At 40.2% G+C, this 21,013-nt stretch overlaps 2 protein-coding genes across 5 annotated transcripts in view; one reads left to right on the top strand and one right to left on the bottom strand.

The window, feature by feature from the left end:
• LOC6583816 (flotillin-2) overlaps window positions 1-21,013 on the top strand; it is a 127,869-nt gene that overhangs the window by 19,393 nt on the left and 87,463 nt on the right. The window lies entirely within an intron of this gene.
• Window positions 10,050-19,037, bottom strand: LOC6583826 (glucose dehydrogenase [FAD, quinone]). Its single transcript, XM_032732090.2, has one exon. The coding sequence runs from the start codon at window positions 12,349-12,351 to the stop codon at window positions 10,306-10,308; it is 2,046 nt and encodes a 681-aa protein (XP_032587981.1). The 5' UTR covers window positions 12,352-19,037; the 3' UTR covers window positions 10,050-10,305.

The raw sequence follows: 21,013 nt of genomic DNA, 5'->3' as shown, positions 1-21,013 counted from the left end.
CAGTCGCATGATTCGACATTTTTAAAGGGCCCCCAATGCAGCCCATTGAGCCTCTATAGACCTCGCTGGGTTGTTTTGTAAAATTGTATAATTATTTCCGTTTGCATGTGAATTATTGTTAAATCGAGAAGAGAATGGCTTAGAATTAAAAGCCAACAGCAATGCCGACTTAATGTTATCGCCCAGAGTCGTAACATTGAATCGCAGAGCTCGTCATGGTCTCTCTTGGCAACACAATGTGGCATACTTAGCTTGAAACTGTAAATCAATGAAAATTCAGCTCCATCCTACGGATTTTGAGGAAAAATTAAGGACTGAGTTACTTCAAGTTTTCCATTGAGTGCTTACAGAATGACCTATAAGTTCAACTGGAAAGATATAGGCTCATCAGTTTAATTAGTACTTTTGCTGAAAGCTTATTTCAATTTCCAACTCGTGTCTATCGCTTGTTAACGCTTTTGGAAAGAACCTGGTACTGGTAGTAGTAATACATATCTGTTACATTGTTATCGATCAGGCAGTTGGTTTCTATTCATGTGATAATAATTGCTTTCGATGATTATACAATTATAGCTTGCAAATGCAATAATCAGATACTTTTGTCGTACACAACAAATCAATCGGAAATGCTAAAATATTGAGTTAATCCAATATAGGAAAGCAATCGAATCAACATTTAAATTTGTCATAAAGTTTGAATTTAAGCGTTGCAGAAAAACCGATTCTATGCTAGACTTGAAATACAAGAAATTTAATAGCGATAGACTGCTTCGAATTTCGTGTGACAGTGCCATCAAAGCACAAGTTCGATCTAAGAACCAGATTGACTTGAATTTACTTGTTTATATATATGTATATATATATATATATATTTTTTTTTTTTTTGTTTTTAATTTTGAATTTAGTTTTATTCTATTATGTAATATTCTTCACAAGTTCTTGGCAGAGCCACTAGGCGGGCTGGCGACCAAGGTCTGAGGCTTTGACAATCGATGACATTCAAGCAGCGGCATTCGAGTCAAGGTAGCGTCGCGACGCTGCCAATTGGTGCGCCATGTTGCAATTACATAAGTTGGCAACGCGGCGCGGCTCGTCTAACGGCAATCAATGTTTTCAGAATACAATCGTTAGTTAGTCTTAGCTGCATATACTTGCTGTTGCTGCTTTTTGGCGAGCTATCGAGAAGTTGTCTTTGACCCACTTCTCGGTCGTATAACTGCAGCCAAATGCTCATTTTTGGCGCATTTTATTCGTTTTGGGGGACATGACTCTGAAAAATACTAAGAGGGCGTGGCTAGAATATATGCTTATGTCTTCAAGCTGGCTCAAAAGGGTATCTAATGCTGGCAAAACTTTCATATACATTCATCGAATCGCTAGACTTGTCTAGTAAGAATGACTAAACGTTTTTTTCTTTCTGGGGATTTCTCTCATGATATGCCGAGCATATATTATGCGATCAGACAAAATTCTTAATTCGACTGTGTGTGCGACGAGTTTCAGACTTGTTTCTGGCTCTTCGTTTATATGGGCCATAAATTATAGACTAAACACTATTGAGATTGAGACGGGTTGGAGTCTCTAGTGCTATGAAATTTATATGCATCTTCGTGTAGACTTCTTTGTTAAGATAATTATTTAATTTCCGCAAATCCAAAAGGAAAGCATTTGGGTTGGGTTAGTTGGAGATTCGTGTCAGTTCGGATAAAAACACGTTTATCTCCTTCAACTATCTACATTAAAGAATAATCGTCCGATCAAGCACCCATTGGCACGTGTCACAAATTGGATTACAGATGTCTGTCTATTTCTCTCTAAATAGACTTGTCATGAATTGAAACTATTTCATGCTAATGATTCAGTCTAATTGCTGTGTAATGCAAACAAATTTATTATTCTAAACTGATAAAATGCCAATATAATTTTAAGTCACATATCGCGTGGCGGTCAAGTTCTAAGGAGTGTATTTTAAAATCGTTTTTCTAGCAGACATTTGCATTCATTTGCTACACTTAAGGCGGCGACAGACTTTCGTAAATATTAGTTTTACAAATAGCCGAAGACGAGGAAGAAGCAGAAGCAGAAGCAGCTGTGGTCCCTCGTCTACGTTAAATGACTTAACACAAAATATCCATAAATATAACCAAATATAAAAATAGTTATTTTTATTTTTATTTTTGTTTTGGGCTTTTGGCTTATGGCAACGAGTCGATAGATACACAAAAACTTCTTTGGAAAAAATCTCTCAAGGTTGGCTAGAAAAACCCCGCAGAGAAATAAAAAAATTAATTGAAGCTTGAGCTGGTTGCAAGAGAGAACGTTAGAATTGGTGGTAAGGCGCAATGAAACCAGTTATGAAGTACTTACTATATTGTAGCTACTACTACTGCTGATGGCTGCAATGTGCCACTAATAGACATTAATGGAGAAAAATTAAATATGTTTACATCTTAGGTGATTTGCCTACCCACAAATGAGTTTTACATAGATTTTTGCTGCTTTCGTGTAATAAATTGCATAACAAATTGATGAATTACATTGGGTAGTTAATGCTTAAAGGTATGCAGCGATCGTAAATATTTTGAATAAAATTCTTATAGTATAGGAAAATTTGTCGCTCTGTTGTATTGTATATATAGTATGTATATTATATTGCCAAGGTCTGGTACGGCGTTTCAATAATAATGTCTAAGCACTCGATCGTGTACATGTATATATATGTATGTACGTATACTCGATTCCATGTTAATTCTTGAGCACTTCAACTTAGGTATAATTTAATTTGTACGAAAGCTACCCAGTGGCATAAGTGGGTCTAGTACAATGGACAGAATGAGCTGCTAGAGCATACTATATACTATACAATATACTACAACAATATACTATTAGATTGAGTAGTTATGTACTATATATGTATACTATTAGATTGTATATATTATATCTATGTGTGAAAAAGACAGATGGCTTCACTGGGATCCAGTTGGAAATTGTAAGACGAGCTAGCTAAAATACGATCACAAGATAATTGCTTAGGGTACTCTGAGGTGCTTCTTAGATTAAGTTAGGTTAGGTTGGGGTTTGCATACTATGAACCACTTAATACTCTCATAAAATAGCTTACATAGATGACTTGAGATATGTGAACAACTGTGTCAAGTCGGTTGAAAATAAAAATAAGAGTAAACGAGTAAGAACGTTGCAGTCGGGCGTTAGCAACTGCAGAATACTCATTCACATCCCATCAGCAATTTAGTGGCTATGTTTTTAATTTCCAGCTCTAATACTGTAGAAAATATTTTTGCCGATATGCCACGCCCCTAGTGTCCGCAGACATGTTATTTTTACATTGATCTTTTTAGATTCATAATATTAGCTCTAGGACATATAATTTTACCCGATTTGCCACGCCCCCAATAGATATATTCGCCATAGCTTGTTGATCTTGGGTGGTCGACGCGAATCTACATTCCAAATTTCAGTTTTCTAGCTCTTCAACTAATATGATTTCTGCTATATTGGAAAATTCATTTTCCGATTTGTCACGGCTCTAGTGGGTGATTTAGGATAATTTTAACACTTGTAAATCGGAGATAAATTCGAATATGTTCCAAATCTCAAGGTTCTAGCTTCAATAGCGCCGAGAAAAACGGCGTTCATACGAACAGACGGGCATGCACGCATTCACTATCGTGAATGAGTATAAAAATTGAAGTAGTTACAGCTTGCAGAAGTAGGCTATGTAGGGGTACAATTTGAACAGATTTAGAAAGTAGGCATATAAGGTAACATTCGACTAGGCAAGTTTTAGTAAGTCGGTACCTGGCTCTCTGATTTTTTTCGTCCTCTAAATTTTAAAGGCAGTTGAATTGTGGAGATAAAATCAAAGCAATTGCGCATTGCACTTAGCGCATTTCACACATATTACGCAAAGCCAGCAATATGTCTAGCTCCAGTGGACTGCAGCTCAAGGAGCTGAAGCAACAGATTAGCCCAAAGTGCCGCAGCGAGGAGGATGTCTCCGGCATACCAGAGCAAGTGGATTTGGCTCTGCATGCAAAGCCCGGACTATCGAGGGCTGACTTGACTGATGATTTGCCATCGATGCGTCCGCCAGTGCCGATCATACTCGCTGGCATAGCCGAGCAGCCAATTGGCATGAATTATATTGAGGAGCTGCCGGGCTCAAGCTGGGAGCGCGTTATGAGAACCGTGGTACGCTGTCTTATGTACTGCATCGATCGCCTTGCCTCTGGCTTTGGGCTGAGCCGCCAGCAGACGACCTGGTACAAACACTGCTGGGACAGCCCCACTCCCCATCCGCGTGGCATCAGTTTCCTGGGCGCCAATGAGATGTGTATTGCTCCGGCGTCGCTGATGGAGGAGCTAGCTGACGATAACGATATTTGATTGTACATCATTTTATTTTTATTTATTTTCTGGAAGTATTAAAAAATTTTCGGAGCTTTTTGGGGCTTGTTGAATCATAATGTTGTTTAATTGCATGAACATTACGGATGACATTAAGATCAGTTTTATAAATTTATTTATATTACTATGGACAATTTGATATTAAATATTTAAATTGCTTGTTATTATACCGAACACTTGTTAAGATAGAATATCATACTGTAATGAGTATTTGCAATCCTCTTTAATGGAGTTAAATTTTTATTGCTAGCTCAAAATGATCATCTATCAAGGATATTTATAGTCAGTGACGAGATGAAATGTGCAGTGTTCATTCACTACGCCGAGAAAATACTCTGTAACTTTTGTAGGTTTGAGGTGTAAGCTCTGACATATTACAGTTATGTTATTCATAGGGCCTTTTAAGGATTAGCCAAAACTATATTTTAACGAATATTCTACAGTTTTACAGTTGGAAATCTTTTTTAATAAATTCGACAACATTTATGTAAATAAAGAAGAAAAAAAAAAAACAACTATATCCCGCAATGATATGATAAGAGTATGAAAGGGAACAGCTAAAATATTGCAAATTTTGTCGAACATTGAATGAGTATTATGCAGTCGTTAGAGCCGAACTGCACCGTTTTTATTTGACTAATAATTTAGATAACAAGAAAAACAACTTTAGTTCATCTTTTCTTTATACATAACGCTCATACATTATATGTAAAATCTTGATCGCAGCAACTGTTTTGACAGCTGTCTACGCCCGTTTTGTGTACTTCCTTCTTGTTGTTTGGCTCTGCTAGAGCTTGAACTCTGTCTGTCTAATGACACTTGGAAATAATTGCGAACATACATATATCTAATTGATTGGAGGGATCAGTCAGCTGGGAGTTGACGTCACTTCCACATTGTTGAGCACAAAAATCAAAAATCAAATAATTGCACACTTTAAAGTGCTTAGGAGTTGAGCACAAACAAAATTGCTACCAAAATAATTGAGAGCCCAACTCAATTGAATGGAAATGGACGGACTGACAATCGGTGATGATTGTCGGAGTTGCGATCTGACTCAGAGCATGCCATTGTCTACATGCTCAGCAATTGTGTGTTATGTGGTCAAATAACAATCAAATAAAATATCAATATAAAATATATCAAACAAGTCGAATGCTTAATACCCTAAAAAAGACAGAGAGAACGGACTGGTAGGGAAATCATCCGGTATAAGACTATATCAAACAAAGAAGTTCATCGATTACTTAGTACCGGAAAGAAAATAAAGACTTCGGATTCGTTGCTAAAGAGCTCATACGATAATAGTTGGATTTGCTAGAATTAATAGAGTATAGTATAATTCCTACACATTATGAACAACAACACCGTGCTAATACGGATTAAAATACCTTAGAGAGATATCTCTTATAGCAGTATCATAATACCCTTCTGGTAAGAGTATAAACGAAATGTTATTCAACCGAAAAGGTTAGGCTAGTGAACTGAAAGTGCTGCGTCACGGCTCTCATTGGACGTACAATCGATAAGACGATTGAACGATTTGTTACGCCGCCTTGCGATTTCCATAAAGTTAATTGATTAATGAGCAATCGAACAATTACAAATTATTAATAGACACATTAGATGATGAAAAGGCGACAAAGCAAAGCAAAGACAATGGAATCGAATGTGCTCAACTAGAAGATACCCAAAAAAGTTGTAGCTAAACTTCACTGATTTTTATTTACGTTCAGGAAACAACATATTTATTCATTAATATGATTTTTACAAAAAGAACGTGCATATATATGTTTAACGTCTTCAGATAATAATGCTTGTAAATACTTTTATAGGTTTTTAGATATTTTAAGTTTCCTCTCATATTGTTCTGCGCTGAAACAATATACCTGTTTTATGCACATTATCAAAAGATCTTTTTTCTAGATATATATAAACTAATTTATTTCCTATGTGCTATTCTTACTGCCGGCCCATTGCCCTATTTCCGAGCATAAGCAACACCCAGATGATCTAATTAAGTCAGGGCCGTCTCTTAATGTTCTAACGAACCAGTTCCACAGACCCAGCTACGATAATGATGCTGCCGATTATGCGTAGGCTAAGTGTAATCTGTAAGATGAGACGATTATAGCTACTTAGGTACAGGGTCGGAAATTCAAGAGGCGACCGGTTGAGCGTTAAGTGTTCTACAGATAAATAAACAAACCAAAAAATATTTCCGTCTCCGATACACAATCATTAAAAAACATTTCAATGTGACGTTGTAATTTTCCAAACAACTTTAATAATTAATAATAAACGATCTCTCTCTCTCTCTCTATCTTTTGCAGGTGAGCTCCAGCAACAGAGTTGACTTCGTGCGTGGTAAAAACTTCTTAGCCCTGAAATTCTTATGAATTTTTTTTTTCTCATTTCATTTATTGAGCTAGAGATCAAGTTCAGTGGGTCGGGGTCAACTGGGTGGGCTGCGTGAGTTGGGTCTTGTCTAACGGATTCACATGCAAATGCTAATTGACAAACCGTATTGGAGTATAACAAGTTTATTAACCTCTAAGTGGAACATAGCGACGACGAAAAAAGGAAGTTCATGCATTCAATATTAAAACAATAACAAGTCACACTCCGAGCCGTAGCGGTAGATGATATTACTTCCGTCAGCCATTGACCCAGTTGATGCTTCGCATTGGCTTCAGTTTTGCATTGCCAAATTTATTTTTATGTATACATACATATATAGATATATATAGTTTAGTTTGGTTAGATGGGCTGAAGGGCGAATTGGTGACAAGAAGCGGCACCATCAGCTGTTCGATTGCGTTCGCAGACAACACTGCGTATACTTAATGTTAAGAACTCTTTTATACGTGAATTGGGAAAATGCTCTGTGCTTGGTTTATACCACATGCAAAATTCGCTTTTAAAAACTATTTTCTTTCTCAATTTTGGATAGTTGAGTAAAGTTGATCTTACGGCTCAAAGTATTTACTTCCAGCTGAAATTGTTGACTTTCGCTTTTATGAACTTAGAGCTTCTTAAGGCTAGCTAGCTTATGGATACCCTGTACTGATCCACAGATTGCATACAAACGCCCACAGTCTCTCTCAGAGCTCCACAGATCTCGAGAGTAACTTTTCTGTGGGCCGAGAAACAGTTGAGCGTGGGCAGCATAAAACCAAACCCGTTAATAATGCTCGACTGTTAGGCATTTGGAAGGTGCATAAAATGAGAGACGAAGAGCCGAACTGGCTGGCTGGCCGGCTTTTGCACAGGGTATGGTCTAAGCCGAAGACGACCTTCAACTCTGCGCTGTGAACCGTCCGCTGACCGTTAACCAGGTGTAAAGTGTAGCTGTAAAATGGTCAAAATGGTCAAGTCTTGCAGCTTGGGTAAGCTTTATTAATTAGTCAACTAAATTATCATTTTTATTGCCGTACGAAACCGAAGCCGAAGCCAGTTTCTAGTCTCATTTTTTACGGCTGCCTTTATGGTTTTTACTGCATACAAATTGTGAATATTTTCGTGTTACATTTTGGGAATTTTTGGAATTTTTTAACAGGGCCTGAGCTTTTGGCACCTCAAGTGCGTCTCAAATGAGAAACACTTCCGCTTTTGTTTTCTAGCTGGAACAATGCTAAATGCAAATTTGCATTGATTAGTCCGTCGATTCGAAGTGACTTTCCGGCTTCCGATATTATGGACATGAAAATTACTTGCGAAGGTCGCCAAATCGAAGCTGTTAAGATGATTTATGGCCAAAGTACTGGGCGTTGCTTACGACCAGCTCGTGTCTCGTGGCCAAGTTCAAAGTTGAATTGATCGCCCTTCGTCAATGCCATCGAAAAGTTAGTGTATGGAAATCAATACATCCATCTGTCTCTTTGTCTGTCTGCCAGCCTTACTGTTCCTATTGTTTCGTTGTGCCGCTTTCTGTGGCTTTTGTTTGGAAAATACTGCAATGGCGAGTCATAAATTCAACTAATTTTGTTCAATTTGCATTTGCGTGTCGCCTGGTGCTTTGTCATTTAATGACTGCGCCCAACTGTTGTGCTTCATAAATATTTTCCGCCAGATATGGGCACTGTGCTCAACTATCGTTCATGGATTGAGCGATATTAAATAATACGAAAGCGATTCGTGGATGACGTGTCTCACTGTGACACATTTATTAGATTACTAGTGGCTTGAGTACTAGGCCATTAGTAGGGATATAATTTGATCTTGCCTGATGGGCATTACTTGATGGTAGTTTTAATTAGAATTAAACCCGCGATGATGATTATAGAAATGATTTAATTATGTGATAGCATAACTTAAAATGTAATTGTATTAGTGGTATTATGTTACTATATATTTCAGTTCAAATATCGTTGTAATTTATGATCGACTTCGAGCTATCGATCTAGTATTTATTTAGTACTTTAAACTAACCAATAACTGTCGATATAATGCTGGAGTGATATATAAAGCATTGCAGCTTTCGATATAACTCACAAATATTAGATTCATCGCATAGAATTACAGCTACCGATAAATTATCGATCAATTGCAATAATATGACATTTATCGTCAAGAATCTCTCATATATGTAAACTACCGATATAATGCACAGTTGTGGCATTCATCACATGCAAATTAAACTATCGATATTCATATATATTTATATGTTTCAACTTGTTTATTCATGGTATCAGCTAAATATTCATCGTTCTCTTTCTATTGCCATCTCTATGGACACGCCCTAATTATTTACGGTTGACAAACATGTGTGTTGCCTGCTTTTAGGCAGTTGACATAAATTGTTGTTGCCTGCTATATTGTTCATTGAAAAGAGAACCTGAAAAGTAATATGTTTATTAAACAAGCAGAAACTCGTGCAGCTATATAGGACTAGTCTCTTATTGTCGTAGTTAATATGCTCAGAAACGAAATGCTCTTCATTGCTTCAAACTGTCCAGCTTCACTAAAATATCAAATATCTGAAATTGTGCTAGCTACCTCTAGGTTCTTCTGATATAGTATGTATATAAAGTCGAGTATCGATAATTCGTATCCCGCTATGTCGAAAATCGCGATAAATCGAAAAAATTCTTTCCCCTTAAAAGAAATTCTTTCTCAATAATTCTCGATAATTAAAATTTCTGTGTAAATCGAAAATAAAAAGAACTGATTCCCTTTCCATTTCGAATTATCGGAATGCTACTGTATATACATTTTACAATTGTGTAGTATAGAGCATTTAAAAGTTTAGAAATTTAATTGTTCGTAATATATTTTATTTATTAAATAGAATATTTTAATGCATGTATAAATAATTTTTGTGAGTGTTGCTTACAAATAGTCAAAAAAAAAAAAAATAGTTTACATACATTAAACTAATTAAATATTATATAAAAAAAAAAAAAACACAAAAAATTAAATTATTTAAAAAATAATTGCAAACAATAGCTATGTTATGTCTAACTAGAGTCTAGAAATTATATACGATACATAACTATGACTCGATTTCATGCATGATGCCATTGCATTCATTATGTTGCGATTGGATGGAAAACCGATTGTTGTTTGTGTGTTGTTGCTGTCGTTGCTGGGGTGTTATATGACAGAGCCCAAACAAAAAAAAAAAAAAAAAAAAAAACAAAAACAAAAAAAAAAGAGCGTACACTTGTGTTGTTGTTGGCTTTAACACTAGATTGAAACAATGGCAAACTTTAGTCTGAGATTCGACAACAGCGAATAGCAAATAGCAAACAACAAACAGCAAAGAAAACTGAAAAGCAAGACATTGTGTATAGGTCTGACTGTCCGTTGGTTCGTGTGTTTTTAAAGCTAGTTGACCCCTGAGCGCACCTGACCCCTGCCCCACGACTGACTCGGCTAACTGCTTGTCCGGCTGTCAGCAGCTGTTGCTGTTAGCGTCACGTTGCTGCTGTCCCTGTCGCTGTTGCTGTTGCTGTTGGTAAAGTTGCTGCTGCTGTAAATGTTGCTGCTAGCTGCTGAGATGCTGTCGCCGTCGCTGTCGCTGTAGCCGGGGCTGTCCTGCCGTTTCACCTTATACTCGGGATTGTGGAGCCAGTCCTCCTTGATGAGATCGGCGCCCTTTTCGGCTATCATAATGACGGGGGCATTCGTGTTGCCGCTGCTGATGGTGGGCATGATGCTCGCATCGATGACCCTCAGGCCGCGCACGCCGTAGACGCGCAGGCGCGGATCGACGACCGCCTCGGGATCCCAGCTGGGGCCCATTTTGGCCGTGCCGCATGGATGATAGATGGTCATGGATATGGTGCGCACCTGGCACTCCAAGTAGGCGTCCGACAGAAACTTGTGCTGCTTGCAGTTGGGCAGAGGCTTGCGCCAGAGCCGGCTGCCGAATTGCTTGAACACTTCCGCCTCGGCGACGCGCAGCGCTATTTTGGCGCCCTCCACCAGAGTCTTGGCGTCCAGCGGGTCGTCGAAGTAGTTGGCATTGATCAGCGGATAGTGAAAGGGATTCGCGGAGCGCAGGCGTACAGTGCCTCGGGAGCGCGGACGTAGCAGCAACGGCATTATGGTCCAACTGTCCTTGTTAGCAATGGGATGATAGACCTCCTGGTACACGGACTCCTTCAGGCCCATTACCTTCTTGACACGCGCCCCATTGTCCGAGTTGATGGAGGCGGGCGCCATGTGGAACTGTATGTCCGGCCAGTCGATGCTGCGATTCGAGTACGGCGTATGCACGAACGCCAAACCTTCGACGCCGCCCAGTGTCGTCATGGGTCCGCGTTCGCGCAGCACGTACTGGAAGGTTACGGCTGTGGGATTGAAGCGATCTTGGACAATGGCCACCGGCTTGTCCACGAGAAAGGTGAGGCCGCCCATGCCCACATGATCCTGCATATTCTCGCCCACGGGCAGATCTTGCAGCACCCGTATGCCATGCTTCTCCAGATGCTTGCTCGGCCCCAGGCCAGAGAGCATCATCAGCTGCGGCGTGTTGATAGCGCCCGCCGAGAGAATGACCTCACGGCGTGCTGAAATGCGATAAACCTTGCCGTGCTTGACAAACTCCACGGCCTGGGCACGCATGGTGCCCGGCTCGATAATGACCCGAGTCACATGCGAGTTCATCGACAAATGGAAGTTGGGACGTTGCCGTATGGGACGCAGGAAGGCCTTCGCCGTGGAGCAGCGCGAGCCGCGTCGTATGGTGCCCTGCGCAATCATGAAGCCCGCCTGCTTTGCGCCGTTGATGTCCCGATTGTCGTAGCCCAGCTGTGTGCCCGCCTCCACGAAGGCAGCGACCAGGGGCGTATGCCAGGGCGACTCCTGCACAGTGAGCAGTCCGCCGCGTCCGTGATAGGGGCTGTTCGATAGATAGGGATTGCGATTGTCCTCGGACTTCTTGAAATAGTGCAGCACATTTTCATAGTCCCAGCCGGGATTGCCAAGTGCTGCCCAATGGTCGTAGTCGTGCCGATTGCCGCGCACATAGAGCATATAATTCAGTACGGATGAGCCACCCAGAACGCGTCCGCGCGGCCAATTGCATCGATTGTTCTGCATGCCCAGGCATGCCTTGGTCGAGGGCTCCGTCTTGTAGGCCCAGTCCAGCTTGCTCAGCTGCAAGTAGGCGGCCAGCGAGGGCACGTCCGATATCTCGTTCTCATCCGGCCCGGCCTCAATGAGCAGCACCTTCCACTTGCGCACCTCGCTCAAGCGATTCGCCACCACCGCCCCGGCCGAGCCGCTGCCCACGACTATGAAATCGTACTCCGGCCACAGGTTGAGCTGGTCGAGTGGTCGCGATTCCGGATCCACTGCATCGTAGCGATAGTAGGTGATGGCCGCCAAAAGCAATGGTATCAGCCACAGCCCAGTGGTAACCACTCCAAATGTCGACTTGATGACAGTCGTGATGAAGAGAAGATTCAATACCATCTTCGATGTTCAATGATGACGTTTGGGGTTTGCTTAGGATTTACTTTATCTTTCTTAAGGGTTGAGTGTCTTCCTCTCTCTCTCTCTAGGTCTTCCTTCTCTTGTGCATGGCGTGGCGTCTATCACTTTCCGCTCGGCCAGCTGCTCCTGCTCCTACTCCTGCTGCTGCTGCTGTTAGTATTTCACACTCGATAGCTGCAAGAAGAGAAACTTTATTAATTGTCATAGATGGAAAGCTTTTTATAAAGGTATTAGAATCTTTTACAGCTGTCTTAAGACATGGGAATGTTTGACCAGTCATATGATCAATTAGCCCCAAAGTCGTCAGACTGTCTCTACTGCTCGACAGATCCTTCTTTAAGCAATGAACTTTCTAAGGTTCTCTTGCTTGCTTAGACTCAACATTTGAATTTCTAATGGCCTGTCTGTATATAGAAAGCAACTTATACCCACTGATCTGATCAGCTGTCAACCTATAGGGCTCAACGAGGCTTGAACGTCGAGAGACCCCAACGTCATGACACTCTGTCTCCAAGTGGAAGATTGAAAGCAGTACGCGCCATAAGACGATGCACTCCCCTGCTTGCAGTTAAGTTTCAATTCAAGTCAATTTTACAGCATTTTGGCCTGGGGTGCCAGAGCATGTAGGCCCAATCAAAACCAAAGTTGTGGTACCGGTACGACAGCCGTTGCTGTTGCAATTGGTGCATTCGAAATCATCCTCAATCTGTTGGCCATTGTTGTGATATGCGGCTGGCTGCCATTGCATTGATTGCAGTCACAGTTTATTGTGGCAATGCAAGCAAAGCCCCCCACCTGTCGCGGCCCCACAGCGGAAGGGCCTTTGGCGTTTGGCAGTGGCGGTCGTGCGCGACCTTGACGGCTATTGCGGCCAATATCGTTAAAGTGTGGAAAAAACGCAACCGCTTTTGGCAGCCACAACAAATGCGGCTTATAATGAATGTAAACCACGCAAAACGCCATTCAAAACTGCAGCAGCAACAGCAACAGCAGCAGCAGCAGCAACAGCGATAGCAATAACAATACACATATACAAAAGTATCTTTTGTTGTTGCTACTTCTGTTTGTCTTTCAAATCGTGGGCCATTCGTTTTTATTACAATATCTACAAGCTCTGATGTAATAGCTACCAAAATGTTTGCTTTTGTTGCTAGTTGTTGCTCGTTGTTGTTGCTGTTGCTGCGGTTGCTGTTGTTGTTGCTTTCGGTTATAATTGACGCTAGCTTGCGCGCTCGATTGGTAAATTTCTACAAATCTACATACGAAATATCTTTTTGTTGTTCATTTACTTATCGGACTAAGCATAATTCATTTGCATTGTCATTCGATCAGCCGTTAAGACTGAACAACAGCAATAGCAACAGCTGTTGTCACATTACTGTTGTTGTCGTTGTTGTTGGCTTGTTATCGCGCGGGTGTTGAAACGTGCAGCATTGCGTCGCATTGGCCGCCCCGTTGACAGTTAAGCTTTTTTGTTAGCCAGCCAGCCGGCTAGGCACAGTGGGTCCAAACAACAACCGACATCGGCCAGGTAGAGCAGCAACGACAAACGCCAACTACTTAGTTCCCACCAAGCTGATTCATGCATTATATACTCTGTGGTGTCTACCATAAATAACAGTAAACATATGAGAAACTACCTTTTAGACAACGAGAGCAACGCCTCATTGTTTGGCTTTGGATGATATTTATACACTTAACTTTTAAATCGCAAAGGAAGTATATTATATTTAATGAAGAAGAAGAAACTGTTTAAGCTGCCTCACGTCATGAACAAATATTTAATAGAGAAGTAGAGCCCTACAGGTATCAACGATAGGGGTTATTTGAAAAATTTATACCAAATCTATATGAAGATGGATTGAGGTATGGATGGAGGTAAATATCTGCCAAACAGTTGCGTATTTTCACTATCAAAATATCAAATAGAGCTTAGTTTGGCTTATGTCTGCCCCTTCGTTCGATTGTCTTTGCAATTCTTTAAGTTACAAATGTAGAAGGAGAAATGCCAATCATATGCACAGTTTCCATAGTGCCTCACATTTAATAAAAAAAAAAAACGATAAATATTAATACTGGTTCACATTTACCTAAAATCGATAAATATCGATTAGCGGATTTCTTACAAAAAGTTCGTTGAGAAAATGCCATTCCTTATCTTTTGCTTAGCTTTCAGTATTATTTCACTTACGTTTTCAGTAAGTCAGGGTATTCACCCAGTTGTCGTTACATTACGCCCCTCTCTGTGTCAGTGTACAACCGTGCCGCTCAGTCTTTATTGCTGCTTGTCTGCGCCCAAGTGAAAGGCCAAAGGCTGCTCATCAGCTCTGGCTTTGACTGCTCTATGACTCTAATGTTTCAGCGCTTTCGGAACGCATCCAAAAAATAGTGAATACAAATAAAGACGAAACAGGGTGGCTCCACAATTTATTTTTGCGACTGAAGTTGTAATTGAAACTGAAACCGAAACCCGGGACCAACGCGCACGCATTTCAGATCATTTCCAGCTTTGGTTGTTGTGCGAAAAAAGAAAAAAGAAAAAAAAAAACTACGAACCAAAACTAAATGAAATGTTTGTAAAAATGTCGAAAAAAAAAGTGGCACAAAATTGGGTCAGCGACAAACAAGTTTATTGAGTTGCAGAGAGAAAGAGAGAGGGAGAGAGATCGTGAGGATTGCCTGTGGTGCCAGGTAGGCCAGGCCAAACCAGTTGGGCATCTCGACTAAAAGCGACTGCTATTGTTAGCTCTTGCCAAATGAGTTAAGTATGTGTGTGTGTGTGTAGGTGTATGTGTGTGTGAATCAATTAGGTGCAACATTTCCTGGACCTCAGCCATTGAAGGCCAAGCCCATGCGCTGCAAATGTCAAGTTTGACACGCCCACGCACAGCCATTGCCTCTGACGGATGCGTTAACAGTTGACAGGCAGCCAAAACAACAGAGTGAGCGCAATTAAAATGATTTTGTGCGTTAATTTGGCGTGAGCCATACACAACACAGACACAAACACACACACACACACACACACACACACACACACACACACACACACACACACACACACACACACACATAAACCCAGCCACAAGAGGCCAAAGTCAATGGCCAGCAACAGCAACAGCAGCAACAACTTGAGTTTTGCTCTAGGTTGTTGGGTTATCGTCAGCTCTCGGGGTCGCTAATGTCAGTCACCTTGACAGTCGTCAAACTCACAAACTAGCAACAATCAGTTCGGGCAGCGCGTGCCACTTGGGTCAATGTGCCAATGGGAACAGCAGCAGCAACACCAACAGCAGCAACCACCAACAGCAACAACTTGATTCACTTGCAGCAGCAATTGTTGCTTTTATAAATAAGTTAACAGTTGAATGCGTATACGGCAAATTTGTTATTTAGCTGTGATTTATTTAGCTGCAACAACACCCAGCTGAATTGCATTGTTTAATTGTTGGTGTTGCTGTTGTGGCTGCTGCAGCATTGGCTAATGCGTGCGCCCAGTTCATTAGTCAATCGCGCGTTTGTGTCCTAAGTCTTTTGTCTGGTGCAGCCGAGCGAAGAATTCAAACCAAATTGCATTAGCCAAGCTGGTGCGATGTGATTCACAGCGTTGCCAGATGTTGCAGAGAACATATATAAGAGCTGCACTAAGCTCCGGTTAACAGAGCTCTGCTCTTGTCAAATTTAACTTTAATTTAGATGATTGTTTATGATGACTTGTTTATGTCAACTTTAACAGGCACTTTTAAGAGATCCAAATATACGAGCTTATTGAGGTTTACATATGTTCATGTCAAAGTTGACAAGCACCTAAATGCCAATCAAATATGCAAATTATTGGTTTCACTCAGCTGTGGCCACATTTATCACTTGTTGACGTTGACATGCGCTTTAACGTGGACTTTAAATTTGATTTCGTTCAAGCTATTGCTGCTTCTTCCGCAAATTAACCAGCATCAGCTTGAATGCATGCCAACACTCTATATTCAACGAGGAGACGAGGATAGCCAGTGTTGGTTAACTAATTGTTAAATGTATTTCCTTGAGATTCTATGAATTCCGATAGATTATAGCATGACTGCCCTGGTTCACGCATAAATATCAATCGATTATCGATTATCGATTATTTACGGGTTTGGCTTATGATTCTCAAACAGTTTCAGCGCAAGCTTGATTCACTCTCTCGCAGGGCGCGGGGGGAGGAGAGGGGAGTTTCAGCTGTGCTTGCAGAATTGTTGTTTGCCCATGCTTGACAAAAAGAGTCACAGTTTGTAGTTGCCATTGTTGTTGTTGTTGTTGTTGCTGCTGCTGCTGCTGCTGTTATTGTTGGTGTTATAGCCTACTTATCTACGAAAGTGCTGCGTCAATGTTTTTCTTGCTTTTCCTTTTACTCATGTATCCCATATATCTTTTCAAATGTATCCCGCAATTGTTGTTTTTGTTGCCTTTTTATTTTTGTGGGCGATTGCAAAATGTTGCCGCTTGCAATCGCCGTTGCCGCTGCGCATGCTGTTGCCGTTGCTACTGTCGTTGTTGTTGTTGTTGTTGTTGTTGTTGTTGTAGTCGCACTTGAGTGCCTTTTGCATTTGCCCAAAACGCAGAGCATATGGGCTTTTATTACTATTTTTGTGAAGGGTACTACTGCCAGCTAGAGTCATTAGGTCCGGCAAAAGTTGCACAGCTGCACCTGCACCTGCATCTGCATCTGCATCTGCATCCGTTCCTGGCAAAGGTTTCACTCCCAACAGCATTTCCTTTCACACACATATAGAGATCGAGACATACACGCACACACACGCACACAGCTGTTTTCTTATCGATAGAAATCGTTGCTTACTTGAAATTCTACGCGCACGAAACACACAATTCGCTTGACTTATGGGTGGGCGGGCAGCTCAGGCGGATCCTGGGCGCATCGATGCAAACAAAAAGCGAACAAAAAAGAATGTTTGTTGATTTATGTATATCGTATATCGTTTATCGTTAGTCGCTCTCGCTCTCTCTGTGGGTGTGTGGAGCTGGAGCTTTGCGACCGTGCGGCTGTGTTGCACGCTTTCAACTGAACGCAAAGTTTAACGCGAAATCCGTGCAAACGAGCCAAGCGCCGACTGCGGTGCTCGCGACGTCAGCAGCATCGGCAACTGTTTGGCAATAGCAACAGCAGCAGCAACAGCAACAGCAACAGCAGCAGCAATTGCGCTGACAACAACAACGACAGCAACAGCAACTAAGCCAAATGGTTAGCAAGCGAGCAGCTGTTGCATATTATTGGCACATTGGCATCAAACTTGTTGTCCCTCGAACATGTTTGATGCGCTGATAAGACATGATTAAGCACGATATTGAAGAGCGAGCAGATAGTAATGCCAGTGGGAGTCACTAAGAGACTTGTAGAAATATATAATGATAGCAATAAGAATAAACTTCATCTGATGAGAGGCTTGAAGACTCAAGAATCCCTCCATTAACTACGATGATAATTAAAAATAATTATTATGTTCCGCATAAAAATAAATATATTCGTTACTTAGTTACAGTTTAGTTTATGGATCTGGCAATACAAAAAATAATACAGATAATAGTGCTGATATTAATTTAGATCAAGAAGAGCTCCAACTGAACTATGGCCAAGTACTTTAACTTGTTTACAAAGAAGCGACTGCCTCAAGAACAAGAATTATAATGAACATTATTTATAATAATTGAGATTATGATGCAAGCAAAGATGAATTGAGAGAGAATGGTATGCATAAGACAAACTGCTTGTAGATCAGTTGTTAAAATAACATTTTATGAAAGAACCAAGCCAACAATTTGACGAAAAGAAAGATAAGCTGTAGTAGAGAACGAAAAAAGTGAACAAGAAACGAAGAGGAAAAGGCTTTGAAAAAGTGTTAAGAAGAAGAGCTGAAGATTAAAGTTGTTTACTAAGATAAAGCAAACTTATTAAAATTCAGTTCAAGTGAACATGGGAAATGCAAAGTAAAGTTCAGTTTATGAATAGCCTTATAGCTTTTACTAGAGTAATTTTAATAAAAATTATATAAGAGTTAAGTATCCGTAGTAGAAGAATAATATGTGACAGTGTTAAATCATAGGCATGGAACAACATGATCATACCCAAAGTCAAAGCAATTGACTATAGGGACAGTAAAAGGCTGACTATTATAATAGAGATGAGTTGTTTTTGGGAAATGAAACAGAAGAACGTTATGTTGTTATAAAGTTCGACTGATCGAGCGTCGATCAGTTCAGTATGTATACCAATCATCTGCTTCTTCGAACTTCTCTGAGTATTCCCCGCCAGTGGTAAGACACTCCGAGCAAAAAGTATTGCAATTCATATAACTCATAAAATTTATCATAGATAACTGTAGATCAGTGTAGCACGCCCGTTCGAATAAGATGTGATAATTAGTTACAAATTATGCAGAAATAGGTAAAAATATTGTCAAATATGTCATGCCATAAATGTATACAAATTATATAATGATATATAGGGCTTTGTTACATATATTATTTATGATACATATGTACTGAGCAGCAATTACGAATAAGAATAAAGATGATGTGATGCTTATTATTAGTTGCTTCTCAGCATATATGTATTATATATAATATATATAAGCAGAACTTTACATATCTGTATATAAACTAATATAGAATGTGCTTAAACTAAACATATATTGCATAACAATTTATATATTTTAAATTAATAATAATTTTTAATTATAATAATAACAATTTCAAATTAAACAATTTCAAAGCTACACTCATTATATACTTTATTTTTACGTCTGCTAGCAATTGAGCTGACGATAGAAATGTTCTTCGACTTGCGAATCTTGGCCAATTGGGGAAAAGTTGAAAAGAATTTTGTAGCTGGGCAAAAGCAGGGTTCAAAACTTGGTTAATTACACTTGCCCCCAAAATTGTGGTTAACACACTTGCTGCTGCTGCTGCTGCTGTTGCTGTTGCTGTTGTTGTTGTTGATTGCGCGACCGCATTCCACGAATAACATGCGCATTCCCCTCCACAGGCAGCAGATGAATAAATAAAGTAAAATCGTTTAAAAGAAAAAGAAAAATGGAAAATAAAGTTATTTACTTGCTGGCTGAGCAAAGATTTTGCGCATTTTGGTCTATTTTTTGTTGCTTTTTTTATTTTGACTGTCTTTGGCAGGCAGCCCACAGGCAGTGAGGCAGGCAGACAGACGGACAGATAGACAGATAGACAGATAGGCGGGCAGTTTGGCTGGAAACGTTTTTGCGCCATTTGCTGATTTTTGTCACATGTGCAGCTTGCGACTATAATTTATGTAATCTAGAAAGAGAGGGAGAGATAGTGAGGGAGACTGAGTGATGAAAATAAAAAGAGATTTCAACTGAAACTGTAACTTGACCAGCTGAAGATTTACAAAATCATGTTGAAATGTTGCTGCTGCTGCTGCTGCTGTTGTTGTTGGTGTTGTTAGTGTTGTTGGTGTTGTTGCTTTTGCTACTGCGGCTGCTGGGTGTTAATATGCAATTAGCCACGTTTTACGACTACAGTAGGTGGCTCCGGCTGCCAGTTCCATGCGCCAAAAAATCATTTCGCTAATGCTGCAAAAATGAAATGTGGCCGCCCTCAAAATGTGCTTAAGTGATCGGCTTTCTTAGACTTGCCCAACACTTAGATACCTCTCGATTTCTGTGAGAGCTTTTGTCTCATATATTTCATTTCAATTAACCCACTATGGGCAATAATTGCTTTATAAAAATACATTGTCAAAGCATGTGAGATTGTGTTTAATACTCAACTTGCATAGACTACATGACTTGTCAGGTAGCATCAAAAATTTACAGTGACTCAGCATTCAATGTGAACAAAACTCTTTTACCTCAGTTATTGGTACCAAATTTACTCAAGTACCTTAAATTTATTAATATAGTTTCTTTTTATAATTTCTTATTCCTTGGCTTAAAAATAACTTGGAGGCAAGAATGAATTTTATTCGCTTTTGTAACGTGACTTCGACAGCCACAGCTTGGCGAGTCTATCGTTCTCTCTGTTTTTCTTAATCAGTCAGCCCTTTACGACCAGATCTTAGTCAGCAGCTGAGTTCTCTTTCTCTCTCTCTCTGCCTCTCTCTCTGTCTCTCTGTCTCTGTCTCTCTTTCTCTCTCTTTGTGTCGCTCTAGCTGTCTTCTCTGTTTCCCTTATTCAGTCTGGCCTTTGCCTTAGAGCTTTAGATTTCTTATTTTAAATAAATAATACAATTAATATATTTTATCAGGTATAATATAATGTATTTTATATAAAATAAAATTTAATATATTTTATTAACCATTCTCAGCTCGAATTGTAACTAGGGCCAGATGGATGGGCTTGTCGTTCATATCAACAGCTAAATCATTCTGCGTTTCGGCTTGAAACTGGCTTGCTGAAGACTACAAAATCGAATACTTGGTATTAGAGGCACATATAAATGCTTAGTTTCAATTTGTGGATAGGTTGAAATTGGTTGACACTAAAGCCCTGCATGCTCGGCGTTCAATAAAGTCCATTTGACCTACAGGGTATCTGGAAAAAAGAGCAAATTATCATGAAAAGTGACTTTCGCTTGAAGCTCCAGGAAGCGAATGAACCTCTCCAAGCTGCTGGCT

This window comes from Drosophila mojavensis, unplaced genomic scaffold, assembly GCF_018153725.1.
Source record: "Drosophila mojavensis isolate 15081-1352.22 unplaced genomic scaffold, ASM1815372v1 contig_136, whole genome shotgun sequence".
In the NCBI taxonomy this organism is placed as follows: Eukaryota; Metazoa; Arthropoda; class Insecta; order Diptera; family Drosophilidae; genus Drosophila; species Drosophila mojavensis.
The sequence above is the reverse complement of the archived record's forward strand: the minus strand, read 5'-3'. Positions and strand labels throughout refer to the sequence as shown.

Excerpts from the sequence above, each read along its gene's own strand:
- LOC6583826 (XM_032732090.2), bottom strand. The coding sequence starts at position 12,351 with ATGGTATTGAATCTTCTCTTCATCACGACTGTCATCAAGTCGACATTT.